The sequence below is a fragment of the Tamandua tetradactyla genome, chromosome 14 (genome assembly GCF_023851605.1).
Source record: "Tamandua tetradactyla isolate mTamTet1 chromosome 14, mTamTet1.pri, whole genome shotgun sequence".
In the NCBI taxonomy this organism is placed as follows: Eukaryota; Metazoa; Chordata; class Mammalia; order Pilosa; family Myrmecophagidae; genus Tamandua; species Tamandua tetradactyla.
In genome coordinates, this window is record NC_135340.1 from 95079015 (window position 1) to 95091426 (window position 12412).

At 33.3% G+C, this 12412-nt stretch overlaps 1 protein-coding gene across 4 annotated transcripts in view; it reads left to right on the forward strand.

The window, feature by feature from the left end:
* The window catches only part of IREB2 (iron responsive element binding protein 2), a 73508-nt gene that overhangs the window by 27435 nt on the left and 33661 nt on the right, over positions 1-12412 (forward strand). For all 4 annotated transcript variants that reach the window (XM_077128579.1, XM_077128580.1, XM_077128578.1 and 1 more), the window contains exons 3-9: positions 3075-3240; positions 4594-4731; positions 5631-5849; positions 8111-8180; positions 8683-8866; positions 9835-9974; positions 12112-12283. In XM_077128579.1, the coding sequence (XP_076984694.1) occupies positions 3140-3240; positions 4594-4731; positions 5631-5849; positions 8111-8180; positions 8683-8866; positions 9835-9974; positions 12112-12283 (1024 nt within the window). In that variant the 5' untranslated portion in view covers positions 3075-3139. The remainder of the gene's footprint in view (positions 1-3074; positions 3241-4593; positions 4732-5630; positions 5850-8110; positions 8181-8682; positions 8867-9834; positions 9975-12111; positions 12284-12412) is intronic.

Below are 12412 nucleotides of genomic sequence, written 5' to 3' on the forward strand. Positions count from 1 at the left end.
TTTTGGTGCCCAAAGTGATGTATCTTTGGCCAGTGGGAATCTTCTTTTGATTAATGTACTCATGACATGACCCCATTAGTCTTTGATAGTTTATCTCATTTCTGACGTAAGATGCTTCTGGCTTGTTATGTACATATCCTGCCTCAGACATGGAATTATCCATTCTTCCAAGGAACTTTGGTTCTTTTTAATGGGAAATTTTATTTAGAAACAATAATCTAAGTTGCTAGATATTCATTATTATTAGATTGTCATTGTTTCTAGGCATTTCAATGGACAGAGCTAGGAAATACACATTTTTAGAAAGAGAAAAATAAAATCATGAGTTCATACGATGTTTCTGATTGAAATGTAAGGATTTGTTTTTCTTTCAAATTTTAGCTACTCTGATTTTATACTTGTATATCCTGTTTCTTGAAAATCTTGTTCATCAATTATAGAAACAAAATCACTTACTTGATTTCTACTCACTATACACATGACAATTTCAAAATAACAGTAACAATGCCAGTACTAATAACCAAAAATAGTTTTATGTGTGTGTGTTTGGTTCTTTTGTTCTTGTATGTCCCAGCAGGGAAGTCCAACCAAAATACTGTGTGGGACTAGGAATTCCCAAGTTAATAGGTGAAGCCCCTGATTTTGAGGTTTGCTCTTATGAAACTTATTTCGTTAGCAGAGAAGCTAAGCTACGTATAATTATGCCTAAGAGTTACTTCCAGAGAACCTCTTGTTGCTCAGATATGGCCTCTCTCTCTCTCTAAGCCCAGCTCTGCAAATAGGATTACCCTCCTACCTACTCTGGACATGACATACAGGGATGTGAGTCTCCCTGATAACGTGGGATATGACTCTCAGGGATGAGCCTGGCCTTGGCACGTGGAATCAACAATTCCTTCCTGACCAAAAGAGGGAAAAGCAATGCAATAAGGTAGCAGTGGCTAAGAGAGTTCAAATAGAGTCAGGAAGCTACTCTGGAGGCTACTCTTCTTCAGCAAGATATTGGTAATTGCTATGGTTTGCCATATCCTAATCAAAATCATTCCTGTTAACCCAAAAGAACACCCAGACCTCTGTCTGAGATCCTACAGAAGTTGCACACACCAAGTTCAGAAACCTAAAACCTTCGGGTGGTTCCTAGGCCGGATCAATCCTGAAACCCTGAGGTGCTAGTATGTCCAGGAACATCATCCAGTTCCATCCTCCTATCCCATATTGTTGACACCCTTTTCAACATGAAAAAAGTTACAATGTGCATAACTCAGAATGTCCCTAAAGATTTGGAGAAGGATCAAAGAAAAAGGAGGAGTTGTAACAAAGAAGTTAGGATTTCACAAATGAGTATGACTACTGAATTTATATTGGTATTTCTTTTTAGTCTCCAGTGTCTTAGAGCAGCTAGGAAGAAAAACCTGAAATTGTGGAACTGTAACCCACACCAAACTTTGAAAACTTTTCTATAACTACTTGTTTAAATGTACTTTGAAGTTATTGCTTTTTTATAAATGTTATATTTCACAATATAAAAATAAAATAATAATATTGTGTGGGGATATATGTACACTAAGGTTTTCCATTTATCCTTTTTGTTTTTTATGAAAATGTCTTTATATATATAAATCTTCTTTCTTAAACAAAGAGTAATATACTATAAATACTATTTTGCACTACTTTTTCACTTAATGATATATCCTGCAGATCACTCCTGATCAGTATATAGAGATTTTCATTCCTTTAAGTAGCTTCGTGGTAATCCACTGTACAGGTGCATCATGCTTTATTCAACCAGTCCCATACTGATTCTTTTTTCCCTTTAAATTCCAAGGAAACATATTTGTGGCAAACTCTGTATAAGAAGTCAGTATGATTGAAAAATTTTAAATACTGAAATCTATTTCTCTAATGTATCTTTAAACTAGTAGTTAAGGGTGTTTTCATGAAATGATTTTACCTGCTCTGATACTCCAATTTATTTTTAAACTTTAACCATTGTTATGGAAACCTTTTAAATGTGTTAAATACTTTTCTACTGTTTCACCATTTTTGCCTTAGTAGGAGGTATCTTCATTGTATTTAATTCTAGTATTGTGCTTTTCAGTATTTCTGTGTCTTCCCAAAACCTCAGGTATTTATTTATCATGGTTATAAGTCTAGTATGCCAAATCAATGCACTCTTGTGAAGGTTTTTATTTTTGCTTTTCTAGGACCTTGGGGTTTTGTATAGAAAAGCTGAAGTATTAAAAAAAAAAAGTCTGGTGGTAACTTGAATGTTATTTTACTTCATGTTTACTAGCTGTTCTAGTTTGCTAGCTGTCAGAGTACAAGATACCAGAAACAGAGTGCCTTTAAAAAGGGGAATTTAATAGGTTACTACTTTAGAGTTTTTAGGTCATGGAAATGTCCCAGTTAAAGCAAATCCATAGAAATGTCCAATCTAAGGCATCCAGGAAAAGATACCTTGGTTCAAGAAGACCGGTGAAGTTCAGGGTTTCTCTCTCAGCTGGAAGGGCACATGGCAAACATGGCGACGTCTTCTAGTTTCTTCTCTAGGCATCTTGCTTTATGAAACTCCCCAGGGACATTCTCCTTCTTCATCTCCAAAGGTCACTGGCTGGTGGACTCTCCGATTCTCTCACCATTCTTGTGACTCTGCTCTGTTGGTCTGCCTTCGTTCTCCTTGTTCTCCCATTTTTCTGAAACTTTCTCCTAAATGTCTCCTCTTTTATAGGATTCCAGTAAAGTGATCAAGACCCACATAGAATGGGTCTCCATCTAACTAAGTTTAATACCCACAACTGACTAGCATCTCTGTGGAGATAACCTAATCCAGTTTCCAACCTATAGTACTGAATAGGGATTAGCAGAAACCGTTGCTCCCACAAGATTGATTAGGAAAAAACCATGGCTTCTCTAGGGTACATAAATCCTTTCAAAACAGCCCACTAGCCTAAAAAGTGAAATTTTAAGTTGAGAAAACAGTGTGTCTTTGTCTTCATCTAATTTTGTGCTTTTGTAATTTTTATAAGACATAGTTATGATTGTTTCCTTAATAACAGTACTTTTGCTTGAATTAGATGTTCTGCCTTACTCAATACGGGTCCTGTTGGAAGCTGCTGTACGAAATTGTGATGGCTTGTTAATGAAAAAGGAAGATGTTATGAACATTTTAGACTGGAAAACCAAACAAAACAATGTTGAAGTGCCCTTTTTCCCTGCCCGTGTTCTTCTTCAAGATTTTACGTAAGTGATACGTTTTAGTTTTCATGAGTGGATTTTCAGTGTTTCCTTTTTAAAATTCAGTCTCACTGATGGATGGTTCTGGTTTTGTTTGGTTTTGTTTTTTTCAGTTTTGAAGATTGGTTTATAAATAAAATTTCCCATTCCAAACTGAAACAATTCTTTAAAAATAGACACCTGTTTTTCATACCATTTATTTAAAAAATGCTTTTATGTAACTGCCTACTTCACATCTCCACATAGCTATCTAACAGATTTCTCAAACTTAATGTATCCAAAACTTGATTTCCTACCCAATCTACCTATTCCTTTCCAAGTCTTTTCCATCAGAGTAAGTTGCACTTTCATTCTCCCATTTGTTTAGGCTAAAAATCTTTGGAGTCATCCTTGATTCCTCTCTTTCTTTCATACTCGTATCCAGTTATTCAAAAAGTTTGAAATTCATCTTTAATACCAAATACTTCTTACCATCTCTACCACTGTCATGCTCGTTCTAGTCACCATTATCTCTTACCTGGACTGTAGCTACAATAATCTTCTAACTGGTATTCCTGCTTTTACATTTGCAATCTGTAGGATACTTTACACAGTAGAAATAGTAACTAACTAAAATGTGAACCATGTCATATAATTTCCCTCCTTCAAATGTGCTATTTGGCTTCCATCACACTTAAGATAACATCCAAACTCGTTACCATAGCTTGAAAGACCTTGCCTGGTCTGGGCTCCAAGAATTATTTATTGTAAGAGTCACCCTTGAACTGAGTTTTGATGGAATCATAGTGGTCGTACAAATAAGAACATCCCCCTCAGTTACCCACTGAATTGTTGTTGTTGTTTTGCTTCTGCTCTGTGTACTCTGTATTTACAATTGTGGCACTTATTGTGCTATTCTTGATCATTATTCTCCTTCACTACAATTTAACAGCAGGAATCATGTCTTATTTGATCTTATTTGACTGGTGTCTAGTTCACTGAGGCATTTAGTAAATGTTTGCTATATAGTTGGCTGGATAGATGGGTAGATACATGTAAAATGATAAAAGCTGCTGTGAATAGCTTTGGAGTAGCAAGAAGACACTGGAGGGACAGGGCTAGTTCTTTTATGCCTCTAAAAACCATCTCTTATACTATTTTTGGCACATCTGTTCCTGAGCACTCAAGTTCTCAGATATATTTCATGTTAATTCTCATTAACCAGGATCATCTGTCTTTGGATAGCTAGTATGTTAGCAAACAAGAATGCAAAGTAAAAGGGGATACTTTTAAATATATGTGTAAATAATTGCATGTTAATAATTTGTTTAGCATATATAAAAGAACAATTAGAACTATACTTTGATCATTATTTTTTAGTGGAATCCCAGCAATGGTGGATTTTGCTGCTATGAGAGAGGCAGTGAAAACTCTTGGAGGTGATCCTAAGAAAGTACATCCTACCTGTCCGACAGATCTTACGGTTGACCATTCTTTACAAATTGACTTCAGTAAATGGTACTTTAATACAGAGTTTTATAAAGATAGCCTTGCACATTAACTGGTAACCAACCCCCTGGAAGTAAATGGTTTTAGAGGAATGGGAGAAGAGATAAATTATGCTAGAGTAAAAAAAAATGCTGCTTGTAATATTGACTAGTATATAAAAAATAAATAAAAACTGTGTTAAAAAGTTTATGGATAGATGAATTTTTGGTTCTTAGTCTGAGTTTTTAAGTTATTTTCATTTTTTTGGATTTCTCCTGCCATTTTTATTAGAAATGTATTATCCTAGAGCCTGCTTTTTCAAGTAAACATCTAACTTAGCTTTCATTTCCATTACTTTTTAAATCTACTTCCTTCCAGAAGGAATTTAAAGATGTGAGCCATGAAAATCTTTAATTAATTAGTGATGGAAGACACTAAACCCTCTAAAAATCTATTTTCCTTTCACTGTAACAGATTTCTAACATTTATAACACTCTTTCTCCAAGGTTAAACTAGAGAAGACATATTTCTGGTCTCATGGACCAGCTTTCTTTTAAATTCCATGGAGTAAGGAAATAAGACTGATTTATTAGAACCCATTAGAAATTATTCCAACTAAATTAAAATTGTGGCTCTGAATTTCTAACTTCTTAGATGAAAAAAAAATCTGTTTCAATATTTGCTAAGTTATTTAAATTGCCATAGATGTATATGAAGAGGATTTAATTTGGCACTTAGAATTCTATTTTTATCTCCATAAGTTTAAATTACTTATTTCTATTTTTTAATACTCTGTTTTGCTCTTGAAACTTCAGTTAAATGACATTATTGCTTTTGATGTTCATTCATTGTTCATGTATTACTAATTTGTAAGAGCTAAATTTGTCATTTTTAAATGGTTTTACTTTGTTTCCTTTTTGGAATGATAGTGCAATACAGAATGCTCCAAATCCTGGAGGTGGTGACCTGCAGAAAGCAGGAAAGCTCTCTCCACTTAAAGTGCAGCCTAAGAAGCTTCCCTGCAGAGGCCAGACAACCTGCCGAGGATCGTGTGATTCTGGAGAACTGGGCCGAAACTCAGGAAAATTTTCTTCACAGATTGAGAATACACCCATTCTATGTCCTTTTCATTTGCAACCAGTGCCTGAGTATGAAATTATTTTTGTTGATATTTATTAGTATCAGATTATTTGCCAGCTAAGGATATTTTCTTCTTCCCTTCCTGATTTTTATTAGAGTGCCTTCATATTTATTGTGCTGGATTGGGTACTCACGTGTATTTCCTATTGTACTGAAAGAAGCAAAGTTAATTAAAATAAGAATCTCTAATTAAAAGCTATTTCTGTTCCTTAGAAAGCAAACCTTTCTTAAGATTTATTGTAAATATATTTAATTTAGGTAGAATAATGGGACTTCATCTTTAACTGTGAGTTTTTTTACTTTTAAGTGAAGTTATACCATTTCTCACATGTATATTAGTCATTCACAATTCTCTTGTGGTTACTTTATATTTTGAGGTTTTATTACTGCCAAACTTTTCTTCTTTTTATTGCATAGTAAAAGCTTCTCTATATGTTAAAAATATTAGCATTATCATATATGTTACAAATGTAATGAGCCCTTTTAGGTGAGTGATTGCCTGCATAGTGTCATTGTAGATAGTAAAATTACCTAGGAAAGAATTCTGTTTTTAAGATTTTGGTTAAATTAACACATTTAAGATATAAAATAACTAAGAACATCTACTCATATTTCACCCTAAGTACAAAATAATCTATTAATTCATTTGTCTTTGAACTGAATCTTTCAAGTTCTATCACACTTTTAAATTTTAGCTCAATATTTCTATAAAGCTGCAGGTTATAGAGACTTCATGTGCTCTTCATTTGTTTTGTTTTTCAAAATTTATATATCCCTGTGGGTCCTTTGTCATCAAATTATGACAGTTTTATATAATCACTCCTTTGTCCTGATACCTGGTTGTCCTTTCTGGTTAGGGGCATGTTAGCTTTTGATTGACACTTTTCTTATAAAGAAATTAATTTCCTGAAAAGGTTTATTGATTTAAAAATCATTGATATGTCTTTTTATCACTGGCCGGGTATGAAGTGCTTAGATGGCATATTTTTAGTTCTGAAAATCCAATTTGTGTAGCACTTCTCCTCAATTATGACTTCAAATTAACAAAGTATTAAGATGAGTTGTATTTTGTAGTCCTTGGTTTTGTACAAAGATAACTCTTTTGTGTTCTTTAATACATTGATTAAGTATTAATTATAGATGCGAACAAGAAATTGAGGGGTAGAAAGTTAAGAGCATAATGTTTGGCACTTGAAATCACTGCCTAAATTGAAGTAGAGTTATGAGCTAATAAATGTATAACACTTTGTAGCCATAAGTGCTATGGGAAGATAAAATAATTGGAGCAGCTTTAGGAAAGCTTTATTCCCCTGAAGTCCTGAGAAAAAGCTCACTAAGATGCAGTATGACTTAAAATGATCTTTCAGCAATGAATTATTAAAGTAATCTTTGCTTAAAAAAATAATGACAATTAAGTATAATTATCTGGACCCTGGAGAACATGTATAATTTAAGGTATATTGATATTCTAGTCAAGATTTAATCACCAGCTGTCAGGTGAAATAACTTAAAGCAGTTTGAAATAAATATGTTTTTAAAATATCCATTAGATTAAAATAATTCCTAAAGATGATACTGTGCTTACTGCCTGGAGGTAAATTGTTTTTGTCTGTTAGTTAAAATAATTCATGTAAAATATACTTATAATCCATGTAAAATAAACTGGTACTTTTACATAAAATAGAACCTTTGATTTTGGTAAAAGAAATAACTAAAAAATGTTAAACTTTTTATAGTTATAAACTGTAATGAAAAAATGTTGAACTGTTTTAACTATAAAACTATAGTTAAACTTTAAACTATAAAATGTTGAGCTGTCGCTTGCCATTGCTCCATAGTGGTAATTCACTGTCTAAACTATGTCCATCCCCTGGTTTAAACTGGCACAAGAGCCAGGTGGGTGGAAATTCAAATTGTTGCTCCCTCTTTTTTTTGCCTCACAATGCAAAGCCCAACAAAGCTTACTGTTTTACTTTTATGATTTCAGCTAACTCTCTCACAACAAAATGGAATTTAGTAGTTTTGGGTAATGGTACGGACATGAGTTTGTTTTACCTAGTAAAATAATAACTCCTTACCCTAGCTTTCTTAGTGTGTTACTTAAAGCAGAATGTCCTTGTTGGTAAAGAAAGCTGCTTCTGGGAAGTCCAGTAAATTGTTCTCCCAAGAATTGTTGCTGTTTGTGTATATGTGCATAAGAATTAAGACAGAAAAAAAGGTAAATCTTTTTTATATACATAAGCTTAATTCCAGCTCTTCTTCTTTTTAGACCTGATACGGTGTTAAAAAATCAAGAAGTTGAATTTGGAAGAAATCGAGAGAGACTTCAGTTTTTCAAGGTATAAATTATTTGGGGAAATTTTTGCGTAGATATTTATAACATAGTGACAGGTACTTAAAGATTTTTTTTTTATCTTCAGACCAATGGTTTTTAAAGACTTGATGTATTGAGTACAATCCTTTTGTTCCCCCAAGTAAAATCTTATTGGAAACCCAAGTATATAAAAAAGTTAAAACTAGAATAGGTCTAGTTCATGTAAGCATATAAGATCCTATACATTGGACCTTCTCCTCCTCTCATCCCTGAGAATCATTGGAACACAATTGAAAGCTATCATTTATCTGCACTAGTTGAACATTTTTCTTTGGCATAATTTAATTTTAATAATCTATAAAATAAGTTTAGGTTTCTGCATATTTTTAAGTATGTACTGTAAACTTTAAATTTGACTGTATTGAACATTGTGTCAGTTTTGTGTGTCAATGTTTTTATCTTGATTGTAACCACAAATTCTTCTAATGTATTAACATTTGTATATATTAAATTTAAACAAAATACAGTGGAGTTCAAAAGTTTTTAAGAATGTGGCTGTCATCCCTCCTGGAACTGGAATGGCGCATCAAGTAAACTTAGAATATTTGTCAAGAGTGGTTTTTGAAGAAAAGGACCTTCTCTTTCCAGACAGCGTGGTTGGCACCGATTCTCACATAACCATGGTGAATGGTTTGGGGATTCTGGGATGGGGTAAGTAAATGACTGGTCTCTTTTTTGAGAGTGGATATGAAAGAAATATATAAGAAGATGAATAATGGGTCTTTATAGCCTCTCCAAGGTTCTGTTTTCTCATCTAAAATAGCAGCAACAAAAACAAAAGGTCCTGACTTAATAGTTTGTGAACAGTGTGGTAAAAGAATTCATGAAAAGAAATTTGCGTAGTGTCCAACACAGCACCACCATTTGTGGAGTGATTGGAGTGATGATGATGGTGTCTGTGAAGATAGTGTGCTTACTGCCTTGTCTTTCAGTGGCTTCTCTGACCTTTATAAATCCAGATACCTTAGCCTTGTATACAAGATCCTTCACAGCCTGGTGCCTCTCTAGCCATTCACCTGAAGTTAACACAGAGATAAGTCCTTATTGCTCTGAGTGGGCTGTTTTCTATCTCATGGCCCTGCAAAAACTAGTCCCTCTGACAGAAGCATTTTGCCACCTGTCCCCATTTATTGTTGAAATAAGACTTCCGTTAACTCCTTCGAGGCTGCTCATGTGCCTACTATAAAGCTTTAATTGCCCTCAGTGAGTTAAGTGTTCTCTCTATATACTTCTTTAGCACTTTGTACTTCTTGTATCTCTACTGTGGGATGCTAAAATTGTTGATTTTCTTGTCTTTTCCATTAATCTTGGCTTTATATGATTGACAGGGACTGGGTTCTGTTTATATCTGTATTTTGAGCATAGTACAGTGCTTAGCATAGTAGATATTCAATAACTGTTGCCTGGATTTAGTATAAAGGTAAAAATTGGTTTTTACAGTCATGTTTATGGAGTCTTTGTTTTGAGAAGGCTTGGGTTCATTTCTCTAGTAATAGCAACTTTGTGAAAAGTGCTGTTTAAGACAAGCTCATGAGACATCACCAAATTGAATGTTACAAAGATAACTAAACTTATCTGTAGAAAACACTATGCTAACATACTTGTCTTTATTGCTTTAGGGGTTGGAGGCATTGAAACAGAAGCAGTTATGCTTGGTCTGCCGGTTTCTCTTACTTTACCAGAGGTGGTTGGATGTGAATTAATTGGTTCATCCAACCCTTTTGTTACATCCATTGATGTTGTTCTTGGCATTACAAAGGTAAGTTAACATTGTAGTTAGCTATAAATGACTTGATGGATATTATTTTTGTATAGGTTTAAAAGCCCATGAGAGCAAGATTTTGGTTCATCACTGTTCTCAGCAATCTGACATTATAGCTTTGTTGTCGTAGTTATCATCATAGCATAATAACAGCAACCATAACATTTACTTTGTACTAGTTGGGACAAAAAGTTTTGTTGTATCACAATTCTCTTAACTTACATTAACTCATTATTCTTCTCCACAAGCCTTTAAGATAGGACTATTACTATCCCCATTTTAATTCTGAAACATTAAAGTTTAATGACTTACCCAAGGTCACAGAACCATATAGTAAGAGTAGAATAAAGATTCTAACCCAGCACTTAGTTTGTTTCTTAGATCCATGCCTTATTTCTTCAGTAAACACTTGTTGAGTACCTGAATTAAAAAATAATATATTTGACGAAAGCCTAATTGCAACTCACTTTAATATCTAGTTGAATCATTTGACCTTAAGAAACCATTACTCTACTAGCATTATCATGCTTTCAAAAATATGGACTGTAGAAATGTTATGATATCATTTTTTTCTATTGGTCATTTTAACATTCCTTTAAAAGATTATATAGAACATTTTTCTTTGAATTTGTAAAATATTAGCTGTCATGGACTATAGTTAATAGTACAGTTCTAAAAATGTTCTTTCATCATTTGTAACAAGTGTACCACATTAATGCAAGGTGTTAATAATACAGTGATATATGAGAACTCTATTTTGTGCATGATATTTCTAAAAACCCACAACTTCTCTAATTAAAAAAAATACATATATAATCGGCTGCATGGCTTTAATGCATATGCTTAAGAATTCCTGAGTGAATAATAATTAGTAACTTTCCATCTAAATTTTGGGTTTTCATTAACTTTATTTCAAAAAAGTTGAGTCTCATTTTGTTAAATAGTTGAACTTGGAAAATGTTCCACATAAAATTCCATTTTGAGTCCCAGAATCTCAGCATTTTTGGTTGGGTTATTGATCTGGAGGCTTTCAGGATATCCCACAGGATAAGAAAATGGTAATGTCTCTCTCAGCCTACAATATTGATCCTTCTTCCCTAATAAGAAAAAATTTCAACATTTTATGAAAATGATTGATGTGGTACATGTTACCGAAGATAAAGTAAATTGAAAATTGCAGAATTATTCCTAAAGGAAAAGGAGTATTCCATTATGTTCTTAGAGAAATCAATTTTTTTCCTTCAGATATTCTGAAAATTAATGCTACTTTTTAGATGCCTCTGGCTGTATATATTCTTAACCATGTTATCATCTGTATCTTTGATAATTTGGCTTATTGATACAAAGATTTAATCTGTTATGTGTAATTAGGGTCCTGTTCTATTCATGCTTTTTGTACGATTAATTAGGTGTTTTTTTTTAATTTATATTCTGGTACCTCATTAATTTGGTGAAAATAATATTTGGTTGGTGTATCTAATCTCTCATCCTCAGAAATACAATCATAAATGCAAAGAAATATCTTTCTTTTAGGTTTGAATTTCTACTCTATAAGAAGTTTGGATTAACTGATCCCTAACAGCTCAAAATTGTTACGGCTTAATCTTACTCAGTGGTTGGGGTCTGTCTCATCCTTAGTCATCTTCCTAGGCGTTCTCCCCATATCATTCTCAGACCATTTTACAATTCAGAAAGAATAAGTAGCTATTTGGTTACTTTGCAGTAACTAAGAAAAATGAGTTTAGAAGGAATCAAGTTTGAAACCACATGTTAAAATCCTGCCAAAGTGGAATTTACCTAAAATTGGGCATGCCAGTAGTTATATTGGGCCAGTAATTATATGAATAAGAATCTTATAGCAGGTGTACATTTTTAAAATTATAGTTTTATTGGTCTGTTAGTATTTAACTAAATTTGAGATGTCATCAGTAATTAGGGGCACCATTATTTTATGCATTGCTAAGAAAAAAAAGCATTCAGTGGTAGAAGGCTCACCTGCTGTGGGCCAGGATCCAGGTTCAATTCCCAGCCTATGTACCAAAAAAAAAAAAAAAAAAAAATTAGGTTTTTGTAGTTTTTAGGGAATCCATGCTGATCTTATCACTGCTCATTTTATATGCGTTTCTTTATACAGCACCTCAGGCAAGTAGGAGTGGCTGGAAAATTTGTTGAGTTTTTTGGAAGTGGAGTTTCACAATTGTCTGTAGTTGATCGAACTACAATAGCAAACATGTGTCCAGAATATGGTGCTATCCTCAGCTTCTTCCCTGTTGACAATGTGACATTAAAACACTTAGAACATACAGGTAAGAAGATATAATATCCTTAAGATTAATGGTTATATTTCCAGTGTGTCTGTCTGATAATGTTTTATATCATTTACTATCATTTACTGTTGAAAGTGGCTTCCAAATAAACTGCAACTGTTAGGAGAT